This window comes from Epinephelus moara, chromosome 6, assembly GCF_006386435.1.
Source record: "Epinephelus moara isolate mb chromosome 6, YSFRI_EMoa_1.0, whole genome shotgun sequence".
Lineage (NCBI taxonomy): Eukaryota > Metazoa > Chordata > Actinopteri > Perciformes > Serranidae > Epinephelus > Epinephelus moara.
Genome location: NC_065511.1, coordinates 30992331 through 31010460, shown reverse-complemented (window position 1 = coordinate 31010460; position 18130 = coordinate 30992331). Strand labels below are relative to the sequence as shown.

At 45.1% G+C, this 18130-nt stretch overlaps 1 protein-coding gene across 1 annotated transcript in view; it reads left to right on the top strand.

The window, feature by feature from the left end:
- Positions 1–18130, top strand: part of LOC126391796 (glutamate receptor ionotropic, NMDA 2D) — a 64524-nt gene that overhangs the window by 20990 nt on the left and 25404 nt on the right. Inside the window, exons 2-6 of the mRNA XM_050046737.1 lie at positions 4531–4870; positions 5198–5404; positions 6409–6675; positions 10709–11037; positions 12172–12286. Of these exons, the coding sequence (XP_049902694.1) occupies positions 4583–4870; positions 5198–5404; positions 6409–6675; positions 10709–11037; positions 12172–12286 (1206 nt within the window). The 5' untranslated portion in view covers positions 4531–4582. The remainder of the gene's footprint in view (positions 1–4530; positions 4871–5197; positions 5405–6408; positions 6676–10708; positions 11038–12171; positions 12287–18130) is intronic.

The window sequence follows — 18130 nt, the reverse complement described above, 5'->3', positions numbered from 1 at the left end:
TTCTTTGTTTTAAAAAGACAAACTAAACAGGCTCGGCGGAAAAATAATTATACTGTAGATACAGTAAGCTGCTTATTACAGTGATTGACAAATTGAGAGATCAACACGGTACAATACAAATACTTTAGTGTAAGTGCTGATATAATGATTTAGACAGCAAATGATGATTGAGGGTGCGTGCGCCTTGGCAAATTCAAAGTTTTTAAGTCTAAAAAAAATCATCAAAGAAAGCACTCTTAGAAAATTTGAAAGGTTTTTCAATTCCAGCTTTTTTTCTTCTTGCAGTCACATTGAAGAGAAGAATACATTACAATATAATACAGTCCTGATATGTCCCAAATAACCAAAATGAACACATTATCATCCAAATAATACAATATTATCCTCCTCAAAAAGCACACACACATTTAAAAAAAAGACTATAGCCTTTTGCATATGACGTCAGACATCAGTGCGATGTCCAGATGGAGGGAAGGCAACTAGAGACAAAGAATACCAACTCCAATTTATGTCCCAAACAAACATATGTATGTAAAAGGAAAATTCACTGAGAATCAGCAGCAGATGTGGATCAAAAACCTCCGTCTTCAGTCTGGAGGAGCGCAATCAACTGAATTCAAACATACACGTTAAAGCATTGTGTTAGACATGCCTTGAGTTGTGGCTGCAACTGTGACAACGACACAGATTTTTGATAGTGTTTCATCAGACCTCTGCTAACCAAAGCGCTGAGCTAGTAGGCGGAAAATAGTAGCTTAAGTTAACTAACATTAGCTAGTAACGTTAGCCTGACTGCCTTGCATCCATCTACAGAGCAGACTGTAAAAATAATGGAAGTAGCTACAGTGACGTCACCCATTGGTTTGTGAACTCCTGTTCTGAAGCCTCGAGTTCAGAATTTGCCCGTCGCCATCTTGGTTTTTTGTAACCAGAAGTGACCATATTTGAGTGGGAGGCTGGTGCTGTGGAGGAGCAAGGGTGAAGCCTGTCACTCGAAGTGGCCCGGCCTTAATTATGCGTAACTTTAAGCTTTAAAAAAATACAAACAGGTGAGTTATATAAAGATTCACCCCCACAGTTGAGAGATACAGACCGAAGCTGTTTTTGTACCAGGCTGTAAACATGTTAATTTCTGCTGTAGGGCTGGGCGATACAGACAAAACTCATATCTCAGTATTAAAAGGCTGACTGCCGATACACGATATATATCTCGGTATTTTCTACGTTAACTTTTTGCACAAGGCACTGGAGCTACAGAGGTTTAAAGGTTTGCAGCACAGGACACAAACAGAGGAGCAGCTCTGTGTCTCTCTGAGTATCAATGGAGAGCTGTGTGAAAGTGGAAAGATGCACACTGGTATGTGTTATGTAACACAATGTGATCCTATATCGATATAAATGGTGTAGTCTAAATCTTCCTTGAAAATATATGGATATATCGTACATAGTTGTTACATCGTCCAGCCCTATTCTGCTGTAAAGTCGGGCATTTTAACATGGGAGTCTATGGAGATTGACTCACCTCTGGAGCAAGCCTCCAGTGGCCATTAGAAGAACTGCATTTTTTGGGTCTTGCGTCTTGGCTTTGTTTTTCAGCCTCTGAGGTTGCTGCTTGGAGTTGAGATATAAAAGACAGTTATATTCAAGCACATTTACGCACTTGGCCAAAAACAAGACAGCAGTTGATTCAGTGGTTGGCCTACTGTAACTGCACACAAAATAGCTATTCATCTGCTCACAGTATAACGTTAGTAATGTTAGGAGGTCTGGAAGTGGAGGTAGTTTGTAACGACGATTGTGTCCATACCGGAAAAACCGTTAAAGTTGTAGGAGAAAAAACTTTTCTTGGTTCTGTATGGATCACATCCAGCATGAGTTTGAATTTTCTGACGATACCTGCTGCCTGCAGGTTCATCTAACCCTTTAATGTAGTCACGTCCCTCCACTTCCAATTCCCACAGTATATGGATTTATCACTTCCTGCCCTCCATCTGCATTTTGCGCTTGATCGCAAACGAGCTATTCATGTCTCAATAACTAACCGATTCCTTACCTTGAATGCCGATCAGGGAAAACAGACATCTATAGACCTTTTTTTTTTCTTTCTGACTAATTGATCCCAATTTAAACATTCCCTGGGCTGCAGGCGGTCCCTTGCCAAATATATATGCAGGATACACTCCGCTGAATTAGAAGCGGCTCCAAAGACGGGAGAGGATCGGGGTTTTTTTTAAAGCTAGAAGGAGAAAAAATATACTAAAATGCGAACATTTGCATTTTAACAAAAGGTTCATTTATGGTCGCAAATCAAATGAAACAGTAATCTCTCTTTTTCTTTCTCCCACATTCCTCTTCCTTCTGTGTGTGTGTGTGTGTGTGTGTGAGAGAGCCCCCTCACTGCACGCCTTTTTATGATTCAGTTTGCAGAATTTCACACACATAATGAACTCTATAGTAAGATATATTTAGATGAGGATTTGATTATAATTTACTTGTACTTTGCTTTTATTGTGGCGCTCGTCAGCGAGACGTTGGCAGTGGCGCGTTCAATAACGGGCAGGGAACGCTCTGCAGGAAAAAGTGGATACTGTATATACGAATGCACTGTGTTCACACTTCCAACAAGGCGCACTGTGATGGAATGGCACACGCTGGCTGAGCAGTGCAACGTAAACACCTCATGAGAGTGAAATACAGTGACAGGCCTAACAGTTAATGGCTCAGAGCTCAGCACAGCAGAATACGGCTCCACCAAACGATATGATGTTCCCGCGGCTTCGTCTTTTGGCTCTCTCATTTTCTCTACCCTCGTCTCTGTCCTTCCCATTCTTCCCTGCCACGTCTTCCTCGCCTTAAAGAAGACAAAAAAAAACAACAAAGCCCTGTTTTTCTCCCTCTCCTCTTCATTATTACATTCTCCTTTTCCTTCTCTCCTACTAACAGGTTTGTCTCTCCCTATCTCTCCACACCTCCATCTCTTTTCCTTACCCGAAACCATCCGCCTCCCTCATACACCCTCTCATTCCACAGCTTTCTGTGTAGCCCCCACCACCTCCATCACACACAGCCCTGTCACTCAAAACAGGAGGTTTGGCAGCATATTTGTTTAGGCCAAACACGTATACACATCCCAGTAATCAATATTTCTTTTCCTGCTACTCTCCTCACATCTTTAACGCCACCTCCCACCATCCCATCATCCCACCATCCCACCACATGTTGTCCTCTCCTTTTCTCCTTGCCTCCTCGTCTTCTGCCCGGCCACCTTCCCTCAATCAATCACTCACTCCATCTGTGGCCTGTATTTACAGCACCTTTCTGTTCTATTCATTTCCCCCCTTCTTCTTTGCTCCCTTTCTCTCCTGCCTCCTCTTTCTTCTCCACCCGCTCTCTTCTTTTCTTCTATCCAAAAGACTGATCAGGGTCAGGGAATCGGCAGACTGTGACAAAGAGAGGAGAGTCGGGTGAAGACGGAGCGAAAAACATAGAGAGGAGGAGAGGGGGGGAGTGGAGGCGCAGAGAGGCAGAGTGACTTTAGAGGGAATATTATGTCAGCAGGCCCCTGTTAATCAATGCAATTGTGTTTGGTACCTGAAGCCATGAAAATAGGGAGAAGAGATGGGGAATATGAAAAGACAGAGGAGCGGAGGGGGGAAAAGTGAGAAGGAAATGGAGAAAGAGAGGGAGGGCAGTTGGCACCAAAAGTAAATTGAAAATGATGTGCTGTGTTTTGGCGTGTGTGTGTGCGGCTCACATATTAACCCTGCTATCTCCCAGGTAGTCATTATCTTTCCGTGTGCCTGTTTGTGCGAGTGTGTGCGTACATGTTTGTGCGCACTGCATTAACCCTCGTATCTCTCTATCATTAAGCTGCTCCGCGGGCACAGTGTGGCCGTGCATTTATCTCGTGAGCGCGTGTGTATATTCAAACGCCTGCATGCATTGTGTCTGTGCGTGGAGGCAGCTGTGTGAGGGCGAGTGTGTTTACAGTGATCTTAATTGTTGTTATCATTCATGCAGCACAATAACCACCTCCGCCCCCATCTTTGTCTCCGTCTGCTATTAACTCTCTCTCCCTCTCACCCTCCTTCCCTCTAACGGCCAGTTTCTATTTTTCCTCATATTGTTCCTTCTCAGCCTGCAGCCTAAATAGCACCCATTTCATCTTCTCTCTGTCTTGCTCTCCTTTCCTTCCCTCTATTGTTTTTCCTCCCCCCTCTGCATTCCGTATTCCTCGTCCAGCGTTTTCTCCAGCCAAAGCTAACTTTTATTACCCCATGATTGGATTCAGAATTCATTACCCTGTCTTGCCTGTATGCAATCTCTGATCAGTTTCTGTCCTCCTCTCTTCCTCGTTCTCACTCTCTCTGTCTACACCTCCTTCTTCTGTCCTTCTTTCTGTCTCTTGATTTGATGTCCTCTGTACTGGACATTGCTGTAAACAAAAAAACCCCACCTAACTTAATCTCTTCTTCTCCTGCTTCTTCTTCACCTTCTTCTCCTACTTCTCGCTGTCTCTCTTTCTTTCAGGCACCCTCTCTTAGTGCGATATATATCTGCCTCCCCCCCTCGGCAGGTTGCCATGGTCGCCATACCTACTCTCTCTCTCCTGTTGGTCCTGGCAGAGTGGGCAGGTCTGGTGGACGCCTCCCCCCACCTCCTGCTCCGGCCCAGCCCGCGGGAGCGTGATGCAGGGGCCATGATGAACTTCAACATCGCCGTGATCCACGCCGGTGCTACGGTGCAGGCAGAGGCGGCGGTGGCGGGGCCCGGGGGAAGGGTGCTCTACCCCGGCTTCGGCCGGGTGTACGGCTCCCTGGGGGAGAGCGTGGTCACCCAGTGGGGCTCTGCTAACGTCATCTGGCTACAGGTTGGACACTGTCTCCTCTACCTACTGCTCATCCAGCCTTACTTGAAGGAAGGGAATAACAATGACCATCCATTATTCATTCTCACTGCCATTATTTGAGCTGAATGAGCAGCACACTGCTGCCGGTGTGTGGGCCCTGCTGAATGAGCGGGCGCCTGGCTCTGCACTTTGACCACAGTTTGTATTGATAGCCAGACATGTCATGCATACTACAGGCACTTTCCATATGAATAACTCAAAGTCAAAGACACACTGCCCTAGCTGGTCAGCTCTATTTGTCTCCCTGTCTTTATCTTTTCTCCTCTCTTTCTTCATTCCTCCTCCCAGGTGAACGACAGTAGTCCTAAGACGGTGCTGTCCCAGCTGTGTGAGCTGCTGGCGGCGCGGCCCCTGCAGGGTCTGGTCTATGAAGAGGAGAGGCCCCCTCGCACGGCCTGGGGTCCTTTGGCCCCCATGCTGGAGTTTGTCTCTGCACAAACAGGACTGCCCATAGTGGCTGTAGGAGGGGGAGCGGGGCTGGGGAGGATGCCACAGGTAGGAGGAGGGAGGTCGAGATTGGGGTGCGAGAGTGAAGAGGAAGTGTTTGCAGCTTGTGTGTCTGATTGTGTGTGTGTGTTTGTGAGACAGAGAGAGGAGAGAATCAGAGGAACACAAGAGGGCAGATGTCCCAGACGTGTGATTGTGTAGCTTCAAATGTGAGGGCTGGCGAGCGGAGCAATGTTAATTAGGTGTGTGCTGTATGCTGAAGCAGTATGGATTGACAGCTCTATGAATGCAGTATAAAGGGAGAGCTGCTTATAGTGCCGTAACAACTTACAATGTCACAATGTCGCGTATCCTCTCTGTGAAGAAAAGGTTTGGGCAAGTGCCGGTGGGACGGAGGGGAAGTTGAAGGTCAGGGTCGCTGATCTGCTGAAACTCTGCAGTGTTTGATCTGTAAATGGCACCAACTGGGGCTGTCGCTCTGCCTCTGATGTTCCTGGGAGGGAGGCTATGAGCAGACATGGGTGTGTGTATGAGTGAATAAGTATGTGTGTGTGTGTGTATGTGCATCAGAGAAACTAATGTCACATGATTTTCACGACCAAAAGAGGAAAAACGAAACAAAAAGCGTTGCATTTGTGCTTACAAATAACTGTTTTAGCCTTTTACTCTTGAGGAATTAAATTGTAGCACTTTGATGAACTTCCTTTGAAGATGTACCCTCGCCTAGTCCTCATCCCCTCCCATCCCCTGAACAGACTTTTTAGAAATACTCCCTCCTGGACGTCATGGGAGAATTCGTGCAACAATCCTAGCTGTTTTAGCCCTGCGGCTGCACGAGTGCTGCTGCTCCATAAAAACTTCAAGCCCCGTGATGCCCTCGATGTTGTGCATAAAGATGGAGCAGTCCAGAGAGTTGTAGTTCTTTGTAGTGAAAATGCTGTGTGTTACTTACTCACTGTACTGTGGCTGCATTTTAGACGCAGTACAACAACAGGGGATGAATTTCACAGTGTGATATTAAACCAAATCTGCTGCTCTCTTTCCCAAATCAGGAATCAGGTTCCATCTTTCTCCAGTTCAGCTCCTCCACTGCCCTCCAATTAGAGGTCATCTTTGAGGTGCTGGAGGAGTACGATTGGACATCCTTTTCCGTGGTGTCCACGCGTCACCATGGCTACCAGGATTTCCTGTCGGTGGTGGAGGGCCTGACCGATGGCTCTTTCATCGGCTGGGAGAAGAAGAGTGTGGTGATCCTGAACGTGACCGACGACCCTGGGGGGGCACGCACGCGCAGGCTGCTGAAGGAGAACGAGGCGCAGGTGAGACAGGGGGGAGGGAGGGAGGAAAGGGGGGAGGAAAGGGGAGGAAGTGCTGCGAGTATCAGTGGGGGCCCCCTTTCTTACAGGCGGCTTCCCAGCTTTTTCCTTCCTTCTTCGTCTCTCCCTCTGTCCCTCCACATCTCTCTCTCCCCTCTCTCCTCTATCCCTCTGTTCTTCTCTTCCCCTCCCATCTGCCAAGGCATCAAGAGTTCAACGGTACAACCAAAACCACGAGTCAGTCTGATTTGCTGGCTGGTTGTCGGGTGGCATTGTGCGAAGAGTTACGCGCAAGGTGCTACAGAAGCTAACGCACACTTTTCTCCTTGTTTCCACTTAAGTGGCTTTAAAGTTGGAGAAAACATCTTGTTCCAAACTGTCTGTCAGTATCACAGTGTACACTATATATTCTGTATCAGCTTGTTCCAGCGCTTCATACTGTAAATGATGTTTACTCACAGTGAAATATTCATGGCTGCACCCTCCCATTTAAATGGAAATATTGAGTTGTCTTGTGCATTATTTTGTACACATTCCCCCAAAATGTAGCCTGACTTAGCTGGAATCTCTGGAAACTCTGAGATCTCCGCTAGCATTACAAATAATGGTATGTGGGGTGGAACAATGTTGCTGGCAGGCGAAGGAGATAAACACTGCCTGTAAACCTTCACCTCTGAAGACTTCTTACCTGGACATCATATCACGATTCCATTTTGATTTTCCCCTTCTTCTTCTAATCACTATCTTTATTCAACTTCATTCTAGTCACCTTCTCTCTACTACCAGAGTCAGCTTATCATCACAAGAGCGCCGCTGTCTTTGTTTGGGATGTGCATTCTGTGGTCTGTGCAATGCAAAATCTGGAGTGAGCTTTGCTTTTTCATCGCTTCTTGTTAAATTCACAACCTTGAGTTACATTTCGATAGAAGAATATCGAGGCCAGCGTGGTGTTTTATTATTTTGAAGCCCTGTCTTGTGATTTAAGGCAAGATTTGGGAGAAAAGTCGCCCTGATCAGCCTTGAATCACGCCTTAAGTCGTCTTACATGATACCACTACTTAGGCACTAGCTTACTCTGAGTAAAGTACATTAAACTGACCAAGCCTGGGCCTGTAATGACACAGGCTCGGAATATCACTATTATGCCAATATTATATGACTTATTAGTATGAGATTAGTTTATTATTCGGACCTGTTTTTAAATAGGTAGAGCAGACATAAACGCTATTTGACTGGGGGTGACCAGGGTCTGTTTGGTTAATAGTCCCGCCCTCTTGAGTTTTTCCTTTGCAGTTCCCCAACTGGTTTGATATTAAACTGGAGTCGTACAGCCAGTCACCCAGCAGCCCTTTGGCATGTTGGCGCGTCCACGTCATGAAGAAACGATCTTCATTCGCCAATTTTCCAAGCAGCTATCTGCATTACTACAAACAGTACTGGAAGTGATTTTTCCCCCACGCCGTGTTCACTGGCAGCAACAGGATGGAAGTTGACTTTGACGATATGCATCCACACAAAGCTAACAGCATCAGTCTTTTCTTTTCTATTCTGCTGGTGAAACAAAAACTCACCTTACATTTCAAATTCACATCATTAATAACCAGAATGACTCGTGGTTTTGGCTTGTACCTCTCGAGTGTCATTCCTCCATACTGTGTGCCTGCTCACTGCCCTGCTCGCTCCTGCCCTCGTTTCCTTTCAAACTTCCATCCTCACTTCCCCTCATAACTTCTTTTTACTCCACACTTCCTTTATCTTTTTTTTACCCTGTCATCCTCCCTTAAACCTCCTCTTTGCCCCATGATCCTCCTGTTCAATTTTTCACTCATCTCCCCTTTACTCCACTCCCTTCTTCCTCCCCCCCACTCTCCGCCTCCCCCTCCCCGCATTTCTTTGCCTGGAGACAAGCTCACTCTCCTCTGCTGCCTTCCTGTTCACCTCCATCTCTGTATGGCTATCTTTCATTCCTTCAGTCCATCCCTCTTGCCGCATGTCTTCCCGGCCACAGACTCTCCGCTCTCCGCTGGCTCGGTTTAGTCTGGGTCTCAATGTCATCGCTAATGTCCCAGCATGGCCACTGCAGCTCTGCGTGTGTGTGCGCGTGACTGTGTGTGTGTGTGTGTGTGTGTGTGTGTGTTTGTGTCTGTAAGTGCGTGCGGTTGTATTGGATTCCTTAGACTCCACTCTGCTAGTGTCACTGTTAATACAACATACTGCCTGCAGCGGGTTGCCTATACGCAGTGCTTGCTTTTTAACCCTCTTACTTTTCGACGAACCCCCTTCTTTTCGTTTTTTTTCCTTCTGCAGGGCTAATAAATGCTTGTGATTGCTTAGTGATGCCGTGTATGTTTGCATCACATGCTCTCTCTTTCTCTCTCTGCCACATTTATGGTAATTTCCTCCACATTGTAGATGGCCTGACGCAGGTCTCTGGGTCAATTTCTACTCAGATCTCTCACTGCCTATCTTTTATTCCATTCCTCTTCCAGCTTCTGCCTTGTCAGTATGTCTTCTGCTCTCTCTCTCTCCGTTGTATGTTCCTCTCTTTCTCCATTTCCCGTCTTTAGATATCGTGTGTGTCTGTTTATAACTCTGATTCTCTCCTTCCCTCCTTAATTCAGTCTCCCTCTCTGTCTGTCGGCCTCTTTCTCCCTCCTTCCCTCCTTCCCCTCTGTCACTCTCATTCCCTGCCTAATTCACTGGAGGTTTATTGGCATACAGGCAGGATTGTTTTGCCAAGCCATTACAGTTCAAAATTCAATGAAGGCGCAATTCTCAAAATGTGCTTTCAGTCTGTTTCCCTGACTCCCCCCTCTCTTCCTCCTCCTCCTCTACCATGAAAGAGTTGTCTTCCTCTTTTCTTGTCCTTCGATTCCCCTTTGTCTCTCTTCTACACGTGTCATTTTTTATCTTTTATTTTAAATGCTCTCGCTCGTCTTCGTAGGTATTTGTCAGCATTTAAACCCCCCCCTTTTTTGTCTCTCCGCTCAGCTCCATCTTCCTCTTGTCGATCCCTTCCCTCTCTCCATTTCCCCTCTAACCCCTTAAAACCCTCTTTGGTCAATTTCTACCCCCCCTCCGCTCCCTCCTCGCCCCTCCTTACCTCAGCACTTTCAGCAGAGAGCTCATCCACTGTCACTGCTGTCTTTCTATGTTGCCTTTTCTCTCTCTGTAATGTTTTCCTCTCTCTCTTTCTCCCCAGCCACACTCCATCACCACCACCACTGCCTCCACCACCGCCAACCCTCCCCTGTCTTTTGCAAATATCTCTTATCTCTCCAGGCCCGATTTCACCAAAATATGTCATCCTTTGCTTTTCTGCACCACCCTCCCTCCTCCTCTCCGTTCTCCAAGGAATGACTTTTCTGTTTTTCCCACCTCCATCCGCTCGTTTTACCCCCCACCACCTCCTGTTGTCTCCAGCTCTCTTCTCCACCCTGCTTTTAATAACATATGTCAGTGTTTAACCTCTTCCCCCTTGTTTTCCCTCAGGTGTGTTTGGTCTTTAACTGCCCCCCCTCCTTCCTTTGCTTCCCTGCCTTTCTATCTCACCGCTCCACCACTTACAGTTGTTTCATTTTCCCCTCTCTTGTTTTACTCCTGTTTTCATTATTCATAACTGTAACTTGTTTCATCAGGCCCAACCTCATTAAGCACTGACCCCCGTCGCCTCCTGCACCTCCTGGTTAGCACGCATCACATGCAGCCGTGCTGTCTCTCCTCTTTCTGCGGCGTCTGCTCCTCTCCCTGAATCATACGCCGACTCCCATGAACCTTATCACATCAGCTTACAGCTATCTCTCCTCTTACCTCTCCGAGCACCCTTGGTTTTTTTCTTGATATGGCCTTTTCTATCCGACCTCCTCCCCTCCCGTTCAGGTGCACCTCTGCTCCGGCTCTATCTTTCTCCCCTTACTTCTCCCACCCTCTGTCTCTCTCCACGTCCCCCCTGTCCCCTCCTTATCTCACTAGCGTGTATGTGTGTGTGTGTCTCCCCTCGTCCCTGTTCCCTCCCTGCCTTCCTGCTGTCCTCCAGGTACGCTTGCTGTACTGCTCCCAGGAGGAGGCTGAGCTGGTCTTCCGAGCCGCCTGGGCTGCCGGGCAGGCCGGTGCCTCGCACATGTGGTTCGCCGTGGGGCCAGCTCTCTCAGGTTTGAGCATGGAGAGCCTGCCCCGGGCTCTGTTTGCTGTGCGGCCCCAGGGCTGGAGGGACGAGCCTCGCCGGAGGATTGCTCGGGGTGTGTCTGTGCTGACTCACGGGGCAGTGGCCATGCGCAAGGATTACGGCACCACGGGTGGGCCCAACTTTGTCACCAACTGCATGACGGACGCAAATCAGACCCAAAGACTGCGAGGCAGGATGAGGTGAGAGGGAAAAGAAAGCGCTGAAGGGAGAACTTGAGGAGCACAGGAAGAGAAATCTAAGGATGGGCGGGGAGTACAAGGCAGTTGGCAGGCTGCAGACGAAAATGAAATAGAGACAGGATCAGGTGTATTCTATGAAACGAGCTGGTGCGGCGCCAGAATGAGCTGGAAGGTATATGGGTGGAGTTGGTACATTCAGTGTCAGAGAGCAGGCACAGAGGGGATATCTGAATTTGGAGCTGGCTATCATCCATGCAAAATAGATGTTGTTGGTGCGTGTAGTTGTGAGTTGGCAAAATTACCCCAGCATCTGTAGCAAGCGGACCATGTCTCATGTATATTAATGAGCCGGCTTTAATATATTCCTCGTAGGCTGTGCAAACAGGCAGCAGCACACTCTAACAGGTAGCCCAAGTGGTTCTCATCTTGGTTTGTTTTTAATGCCAGTCATTCTTGCTCCACTTACACACGGCGCACATGATATAGAGAGACTACTCTGAGTTTGGTCAGCGTGATGAGCCAAACACATAATTAATTACTTTATTTACAGTAATTTCTGTAAATGAAGCGCAGCACAAACAGTGTGGCAATTAAATGGAAATGATTAATGGACTCCTACTTTTTTTGTTTACAAACTATGTCCGTGAACAGAGGAGAAAGAGTCCTTTATTATTTTTTTTGCAGTGCTACCTGCTGTTCACCGTCTGTAACTACAGGCTGCTCTTCCATATGAGGCTTCCTGTCATGTTAAAAAAAAAAAAGGCTTTCAGGTTTTGTGTTTTGAAGCCAGGAAGATGACATGAGGAGACAATTAAACGTCTGTCCTGTGTGATTATCAGACAAACTATAGAGCTCGCAGGCGATGCAGAGAGCAGCAGTTGTTTGACTTCAAAGATCCTGACAATTCGGTGTGTCTGATCATTTGTCTGTAGATTTGATTCACAGACAAGCCCTCGCCGTCACCACAGAGGTGCTCTGATTTAGTTTCAAGTGGAAAGAGAATAGGCATGCTGTTGCATCATAAACAGCCTCATGATTTCTGTTTTCTCCCTCAAAAAACAATTAGTTATTTTACAAATATTTTGTGCTTTATGCCATTTAATTCTCCGTTTGTCTCCTTCCTTCGCCATGCAGGTATTTCGGCAACATCACGCTTGGGGGTCGAGACTATTCCTTCAATAGCGACGGTTACCTGGCCAACCCCTTCCTGGATGTAATTTCCTGGACACCTGGACGTGGATGGGAAGATGTAAGGACATGACATCAGTTTTTTATGTCTCATCATGTGCTCATGCGAAGAGAAAGGGTCATGCTTTCTGTTGGATCTCATGACACACTTCGTTAAATATTATTTTATTGTCTCCATAAGCTCTTTGAATCTTGGGATTTATGAGAACCTGTAATTTTGTCCTCTGCAAACAACCGCAAGGACAAAAGCGCCTAGCAATTGAACCCAGAGCAGGTTTTGTGCTGATTGGTTCTTGAGTCTTAATCTCTGCGTATGAGTTGGAGGAGCAGATCTCTGCTGCATCGGCATCTGAGATGAGAATATAAACCTGACAGTGAGAGTAGTCAGGTCGCACGGGTTCATGTTCATGTAAAGTTCAGTATGGCTATCGATGCCCGAGGCAGAGTGGAGAAGTTGGCTGCTGACCGTTTGACCGTGCTTTGTGTGCCTGTTCGGTTTGTCTCTCTGTAATTCTGCTATATACTGCTTAAAGCATTCTCACACAATACCACAAATGCACACGCAAACACATCTATATTGCAGAAACAAATGTGTTATAGTAATCACAATTTTAACAATTGATTTAATTTTAATTTGATTTTTAATTTTAATTTAATTTTTAATTATTTAATTTAAAGGGACAGTTCACCCCAAAATCAAAAATACATGTTTTTCCTCTTTCCTGTAGTGCTGTTTATCAGTCTAAATATTTATAGTGTGAGTTGCTGAGTGTTGGAGATATGAGCCGTAGAGATGTCTGCCTTCCCTTGAATATAATGGAATTAGATGGCACTCAGCTTGTGGTGCTCAAAGTGCCAAAAAAATACCTTTGAAAAACTCAACAGCAATGTCTGTTTCCAGAAATCATGACCTTGTTTCTCAAGATAATCCACAGATCTTGTTGTGAGCAGTTTCATGTAGGAACTATTTTCTTTTCTACCGAAATACACCCATCAACCAAATCACCGTGCAGAAGGAAGTGTGCGTCTATGAGTAGATACTCATAGACGAGAAGCTCGTGCTCGTGACAGCGTGAGATGTAAACATTGATGGTGTCCTCCTTGGCTGAGCTGTAATGATAGCTAGCTACCTATGCTAAGCGAGCTAGCAGTAGAAGCATCCGTCCTTCTGTGTGGTGATACAGATGGAGGGCGTAGTTCGGTCAATATCTCCAACGCTCTGCAACTCACGACAAAACAATCGCGATTGAAAAACAGCGTTACAGTCACGAGGAAAAATATGTATTTTTGACTTTGGGATCAACTGTCTCTTTAAGTCACATATTAAGCAAAAATTATTTGCTTTTTGTTTATAAATTGAATACATTTGGGTTTTCGACTGTTGATCTGACAAAACAAGCATCGCCATGGCATCAGGTAAATTGTAATGGAGGATTTAATCAGTTCACAATACCTCAATACAATTCATGCATGCCTATATGTAGCTTTAAGACCATATTGATTCCTGTAATCTTCCCTTCTTGCCTTACTGGTTGTGAAAAAGTACCTTCCAAGTGGGATTCCATGGTACGTGATAGAGGACAACATCTGCAGTCCAAGTTTTGTTCAGGTGAAGCTAATATGAGCCTTCAGCAGTCTGAGGTATTCAAATTAAGAGGTTAACAGTCTCTTTAGTGTGAAATTCTCTCTTTGTGATTCCCTGGACGTTGTTGCTAAAATGCAGCCAGGAATATCAGCTCCAGATTATTTGTTTTAAGTGATGGATCAGTCTTAACAGGAGAAGACAAACACATTATAAGTTGGGTCTAAACTTGTATTATGATAGGCAGGCAGATGCTTCTCAGGGGATGGGAGAGTAAGGGGGAGCCTTCAGCCCAGGAACAGGCTGTAGGGATGACAGGAGTGGCAGCATTGGAAACGATGTCCTATTAACAGTTTAGAAGATCAGATGTATGTATTAGAAAATTGGGAACCTTTGGGAGGCTCCTGACATGGCTCACACTCTGGGGGTGTTGTTGTTTATGCATGGACAAAAATATGTATTTTTGTACTTCCTTGTTTAGCAGTGATTTAACCGTCTTGTTTTAAATATCTGCGGCCTCTGCGTTTTTATGTTGACAAAGCAAGGCAAGTTGTGTTTGTGGTGAAAAAACTGCAATGTACCCACTTGATTTGACAAACTCAGGCTGTTGGAGCTTCACATAGAGTTGGTTAAATTTTGTGGTGCATCTCTTCAGAGAAAGAGAGCTGTGGATTTTGTTCCCATCTCTTACATCATTGGAGTTGCACCAGGGTGAGACACTTTACAGCCAGAACAGAGAGGAAGAATTCTTTAGTCCTTCAATGTACATATGGGTATGAGAGAGTATTTAGACAGACTTAAAAATGTGAACCTATCCTTTAATCGATAAAACAATCATTAGTTGTAGCCCTGCAGTCAAACACATCCACTCATACATTTCACTCTTCGTCATTTTGCTGAAAGCAGCGCTCTGATGTTGCTCTAATCAATAGCTGCTCTTTCTTCCTATCTGCTGCCTGGCTTTGCGGGTCCTTTACTGTAAAATGAAATGCAGATTTAAATAGTGCTGAGGATTCCTGGGTGTCATTACCATCTGGTTGTAGATTCGCCATTGTTTTGTGCGTTTGAGTGTCTTGTCGGCATAACTGCATGCGCGTCTAAAGCGCCAGTATCCCCGGCGTGTCATGCATATTCTATAAAGCTGTGGTTTGTTCAGAAATCCTTAATACGAAGCCTTGTCACCTGTTGGAGATGTTTTCCCTTTAATACGCCGGGATTTTACCCTTGTCAGTGTCAGAAGAGAGAGCGATGCTCATTTTCTCAGCCGCACACCAGCACCTCAACACCTCGCCGTACATGCATAAAGACACACGGCGCTCTCGGAACATACACTCCACAACTGCACATAATCAGAAACGCTGCACTAATACAAATACCGATGCACCCACACAAGCTTATACACAGACACAAGCGTAAATACACACATTGGTGGTTCTCAGCCTCCTGCTGGTTTTAACAGCCCACCAGAGTCCAGTCTCAGCGTGTCGTAACATGCTGACTCCTGCCATATCCCTCAAATCCCTTTCAATTAGAAGCTCCTGCGCTGGTCCTTCGACTCTGTGCAAACCCAGGGTACGAAACCCGCCCACACACACACACACACACACACACACACTGAGAACTTACACACACACATCCACATGTGTGTGCACACAAATGAGGGCACATACTGTACGTGTACACACATATGCTTACACCCCTCTTGCATAAACCCTATTGCACACACACTCACAATGAGGATAAGACGCCTGTATCTGCCTATTATGCACATCCACGCTGTTGGCTCTCCCTGAATATTTAATGTTCTCTTTACAATGACTGCACCATTACCTAGAGCCCGGGAGCACCCAGCTTAGCTTACTGAAACACTGCAGACTAATACTGAAGGTTGTCCAGCATTAGCATGGCTTGTTTCAGCAACAGATACAGCCCACAGAGCGAGGTGTTCCAGGATATTGGCGTAATTTAACGAACATTTATTAACGCCACTCACGGCCGCTGAAGGCTAAGTTTTAGTTTAAAAGCAGCTCCCAGTCCTCAAACTTTTGCTCCAAACCAGAACACTTTCTCTGCCTCAAAATGTTCCAGCAATTTGAAGAGTCTGAAGTGGTATTTTTCGGCTGTTCTTTCCCTGACGTTTGCGTGTGCATTTTTCTGGGTATTTGTCTGATAGAGAGTGGTGTGTTCTCCTGTAAGCTCTATCTGTTTTCTGTCTGTGTTCCCCGAGTGTGTTTTGATTGAATGTCTGTTGCGGAGCTGCGGTCGAAGTGCAGTCGAAATACTGTCATTGTTGCCACCTCCTCCTCTTCTCCCTGCCAGCGCTTGCATTACACAGACAGGCTGGCTGCCAAACTTTACATTACTATACTGGCCTGCTTAAGCACTCACATTCTTGGGTGTATTTTTTATGTGTGCGTGTGTCGACTTTATATCTTCATGTATTTCTGGATGCGTGTGCGTGAGCGTACAGTACGTGTGTGCACTTGCTTTTGTGCACGTCGCCTCAGATACACTTGTCATGACACTTAGACGAGACTTTTATCAGGCGATTGTGCCAAGATGTGTCAAATGATGCTGCGAGAGGAGGGTTCACAAACAACAAAACAAAAACAGGCAGCTCTGAATCTCCTTGGGTGTGGTTTTGCCTTGTGCCGCTTTCTGAAGTGTGGATATGCCAGGCACCAGCATCCAACACATCCAGAGAGCATATGCAAAGAGAAGGGGAAAACAATGATACAGCCAAAGGGATGCTTGACAGACATTTTCAGGTCAACACTGGACACAGAACAATGTGGTCTCACAACATCATCCCTGAACAGATTTTAGGAATCATAGTAAAATGACCGATTTGTAGGAATGAGGCTGCTCTCTGGACATGGGCTTTTTCAATGAATAAAAATGCTGTTTGACCATAGCATGTCACATAAAAATCCCTGAGTCAAGCCAAGTAAGATTAAACCTTAAAGGGACAGTTCACCCCCAAAATCAAAAATACACATCTTTTCTCTTTACTGTAGCGCTATTTATCAATCTGGATTATTTTGGTGTGAGTTGCAGAGTGCTGGAGATATCAGCTGTAGAGATGTCTGCCTTCTCTTGATATAGTGGAACTAGTTGGCACTCAGCTTGTGGTGCTCAAAGTGCCAAAAAAAAACCATTTCAAAACTCAACAGCAGTGTCTCTTTCTAGAAATCACGACCTGGTTACTCAAGATAATCCACAGACCTTGTTGTGAGCAGTTTTGTGTAGGAACTATTTTCTTTCTCACCCTACATCTGTGCAGAAGGAGTGGTGCATCAACTCCTGGAGGAGAGGCTCATGCTCTTGACAGTGTGAGTTGTAAACATTAATGGCGTCCTTCTCGGCTGAGCTGTAACGTTCGCTAGCTCAGTGGTGTTAGATGAGCAGTAGATACACGCTACTGTCTGCATGGTGATACGGTTGGCAGGTGGTGGTCCTAGCCTCCCCAAAGTACTGCACATTTATTACCAAAAACAACCTAGCGAACAATAAAAAACAAGATAAAATAGGATAAATATAGAAAAATATACAAAAATATTTGCTAATTTGGTTTCAGCAACATGTTGTACATGTGTTATGATAATCAGTAATCAATAAAAAGAATTGCAGATAAACTTGTTCAGAAGAATAAACAATAAAATAATTTATGACATTTTAAGATAATAACAAAATGTAGGCCTACAAATTAACTTTGTAATTGAACTAGAGATGAGCTGATTTTGAAATTCTGGGCCGATATTGATACCGATATTTAAAATAACAATTTCACCAAAAGCCGATACTGATGTTTTTACATTGGTGTTTCTTTCATTTATTTGTTGTTATTTATTTTTCTTCATGTTCCAGGGAAACACAGAAATCTACACTATAAAAAAAAGAAAAAATTGAACAGTTTTGAAGTCATTCATTCCTTCGTTACACCACCTTTAAATAAGTACAAATTCAATAATACACATTTATGAAGCAGCCTTTAACATAACCCTCTTTCACAGAAAAAACATCAATAATAAGCAATAACCCTTTCTACTTTATATGATACCTCATAATTCCCTCTCTAATATCTATTTTATAGTGCTGTGAATACATGAACAAATTTCTTCTTCAGAAAGCTGTATTTATTTCAGTTTCTCGCCAAACACTACATTTTACAAGACTACGTTTTAATTTACCTTCACCAAATACTAACTTTTACTGAACAGAGCTTGAACCTCAGCGAGCTGTTCGTTACGGCCTCTGGCTGCTCAGAGGTAACGATACCTAGCTCTCCTCCTGCTGATTTCATCTTCTCTCTTTTCACATACG